Here is a 3,413-nt window from a genome sequence, read left to right on the forward strand (position 1 = left end):
GCTGGCTTGGGGCCCAGAAATGGAGGCCCGGCCTTGAAGGACTTGGGCGTAACAATAGCAGTAATAATAATAGCAGGATTAGGGCCGGGGCGGGGTAGCTCGCCCCTGTAATCTCAGTGCTTTGGGAGGCCAAGGCGGGCGGGTCACTTGAGGCCAGGAGTTCCAGACCAGCCTGGGCAACATAGTGAGACCCCAGTCTCTACAAAAAAAAAAAAAAAAAAAAGACGCAGGCAAGGTCACATGCTCCTGTGGTCCCAGCTACTCAGGAGGCTGAGGTGGGAAGATGGCTTGAGCCCAGGATGTCAAGGCTGCAGTGAGCTGTGATGGCGCCACTGCACTCCAGCCTGGGTGACAGAGTGAGGAAATAATTGGCCGGGTGGTGTTCGTGCCTGTAATCCAGTTTGAAGCCGAGGCAGGTATGAGGTCAGATTTGAGACCAGCCTGTGAACCTAGGAGGCAGAGGTTGCAGTGAGCTGAGATCATGCCACTAAACTCCAGCCTGGGCGACAGAGCAAGACTCCATCTCAAAAAAAAAAAAAAACATATATATATATATACAAAAATTAGCCAGGTATGGTGTCATGCACCTGTAGTCCCAGCTACATGGGAGGGTGAGGTGGGAGAATCGCTTGAACCCGGGAGACAGAGGTTGCAGTGAGCCGAGATCCCACCGCTGGACTCCAGCCTGGGTGACAGAGTGAGACTCTGTCTCAAAATAATAATAATAATAATAACAATAAAAAGGCCGGGCGTGGTGGCTCACGCCTGTAATCCCAGCACTTTAGGAGGCCAAGGCAAGCAGATCACAAGGTCAAGAGATCGAGACCATCCTGGCCAACATGGTGAAACCCCATCTCTACTAAAGATACAAAAAATTAGCCGGGCGTGGTGGCGGGCGCCTGTAGTCCCAGCTACTCGGGAGGCTGAGGCAGGAGAATGGCGTGAACCCGGGAGGCAGAGCTTGCAGTGAGCCGAGATCGTGTCACTGCACTCCAGCCTGGGCGACAGAGCAAGACTCCGTCTCAAAAAATAAATAAATAAATAAATAAAAATAAAAAATAAAATAAAATAATAATAAAGAAAATAAAATCTAAAACTAAAAAAAAAAAAACACAGTAACAAACTGTGACAATAACATCAGCTGGGACTTGCTGTGCACCCCGCGCTATTCTCTGGTTTTCAGAGGATGAACACGAGGCTTGATGTGAGGCCAGACCCTCTTGGGATTCCTCGGCGCGGCCGGCGCGAGCCCGCACTGGTGTCCAGCAGCCCCCACGCCCTGCAGAGGGAGCTCAGGGCTTCCTAGCCTGCGTTTCCCAGCCTACTCGCCTGCGGTGTGGTTAGGCGGCTGGAGGGAGGTGGAGGAACGGCATTCCAGGTGGGAGGCTGCAGGAGTGTGGGTTGCAGGGGCGCGGGGGTAGACCCAGAGGGGTTCACGGTGGGGGGCATGGGAAGGTGGAAAGGGGCGTGGACGGAGCCGCGACACGAATGCCGGTGGACCCTGCAGCTGACCGCCCGCGGGTGAGGCTGGAAGTCAGTTACCATTTTACTGGGTTTGATTCTGCCCTTTGCATGTGGAATGGGTGTCCCCCACCGCTGCCCGTCCCACCCCAACCCTGAACATCAGGTCTCCCGTGGGGCCCCACGTACCCCCTGCCCCAGCCAACGGAACATTCCAGGCCTGGAGCGGCCGTCTCATTTGTATGCCGCAAGGCTGTGGCTCAGGTGGCTCCTCCTGGGGGCCTGGTGGTCCCAGGCAGGGGGCCGGGCTGGGGGCTGCCCCGCCGAACCACGTCCCAGATCCAGGCCACAAAGGCAGACACCTGCGTGTACACGTCGGGGGTCTTGGGGTCGCCGCACCAGAGGCCTGAGAAGGAAACGAGGCCGTGAGCCCGGTTCCTGCACACCAGGGGCCCCCCGGAGTCGGCCTGGAGTGAAAGGAGAGGTGAGGTCAGGGCCTCTGCGAGCTGCTGCAGGCACATCTCACCACTGCCCTCCCTGCCTCAGCACCCTCTGTGGCTCCCTACTGCTCTCCAAGGAAAAAGTAAATTCGTTTCTCCCCTCCGGGACCTGAGGACCCAGCCTTCACCCACTTCTCTGCCCTCCCCGCTGAGCCTCCTCAGTGCTCCAGCCTTTGCACAGCCTGGAGACCTGTTCCTGCCCTGTGCTGGACGCTGCCTGTGTAAACATTCGAGTCTGCAGTGTTTTGGGCAGTGCACAACCCGCACAGCTGTACGCAGCAGCCCTCTACTAACGGGTCTCTCTGCCTTGCGTGTGTTTCCTCATATCTTCTAAGGATTCCTTCAAGTCTCAGTTCAAAGAGGGCTCCCCGTATACTCACCCTAAAATCCCTCATCCTACCCTCCTAACTGCCATCTAGAATCCGTTCCGATACCATCAAGTGGACACTATTAGTGTGGCAGTTTTACAGATGGAGAAAAAGAGGCCCAGAGAAATCAAGTGACTTTCCCAAGGTCACGCATCGGGAAAGTGGACAGTCTCGTTTCTCCTGGACTCGGGCTGCTGGGCTAAGTGTGTGTCCTGAACCAAGTTGCTCTCTTGCCTGCAGTAAAAGACCCTCCAGGGCCAGTGTCTCCCTTGGCACCTGGGGATTCGTTTATCTGACAAGGTTTTAGGAGTGGGAGCCGCTTCCTCTCAATCTGTTACTACCCTCTCCTGAGCACTGCTTGTATAAATACACAAATGTGTGGCTCTTTGTGCAGTGTGCAACCTGCACAGCTGAACATGGCAGCCCCGCGTGACCCTTGCCAACTTCCTGCCTTTCCTGGGCCTAAGCTTCTCCATCTGGTCCAACATCAATGGGACTCAGTTCCCAAGGCCCTTCCTGGCCCTGACCCTCTATGTGGGCCTTGGTTTCCCCACACAGTAAGTGGGTGGAGCGGGGAGGGGGTCTTACCGAGCAGAAGCCCCGTCTATGGCTGTCCCCGCTGCGGGTGCAGAGCATGGTAAGGCTCAGGTGGCCCTTCCAGGAGCTGTTGCAGACGTCTGGGTCCAGCACTCGGACCTTGGCCTCCATTAGTCCAGGCGGCAGCTCCTCAAAGTCAGACACGAAGCCCCAGCCAGCCACCTGGCACCGTGTCCCGGCCGCGGGGGGCCTGGCCCTTCTCCCTGGCAGCCTCAGCAGCCCCACTGCAGGGCCCAGGATAGCAGAGCCGTTCAGCTGCAGGGAGAGCATGAGTTCAGGCCACTGGGCCCCCTCCCCACCCCCGCTCCCGCCTCAGTTTATCCATGGGACCCCTGGTCCTGCCCTTGTGTAGCAAAATCAATGGCGGCCACCATGAGGCCAGGTCAGGAGGCCCTGTTCCTTCTGCCAACACAGGCCCCTGCCCCTCAGGCATCCAGGGTCACCGTCAGCTGCCCAAAGGGTCTTTTTCTTTTCTTTTTTTTTTTTT

At 56.9% G+C, this 3,413-nt stretch overlaps 1 protein-coding gene across 1 annotated transcript; it reads right to left on the bottom strand.

The window, feature by feature from the left end:
* Positions 1-1,533: 1,533 nt before the first annotated feature.
* LOC116465517 (serine protease 57) lies at positions 1,534-3,196 on the bottom strand. The gene is made up of 2 exons (XM_032148557.2): positions 2,918-3,196; positions 1,534-1,928 (listed from the first exon to the last, which is right to left on the bottom strand). The coding sequence occupies exons 1-2, from the start codon at positions 3,194-3,196 to the stop codon at positions 1,722-1,724; spliced, it is 486 nt and encodes a 161-aa protein (XP_032004448.2). The 3' UTR covers positions 1,534-1,721.
* Positions 3,197-3,413: the final 217 nt, after the last annotated feature.

Source organism: Hylobates moloch, unplaced genomic scaffold, assembly GCF_009828535.3.
Source record: "Hylobates moloch isolate HMO894 unplaced genomic scaffold, HMol_V3 SCAFFOLD_5868, whole genome shotgun sequence".
Taxonomy (NCBI): domain Eukaryota; kingdom Metazoa; phylum Chordata; class Mammalia; order Primates; family Hylobatidae; genus Hylobates; species Hylobates moloch.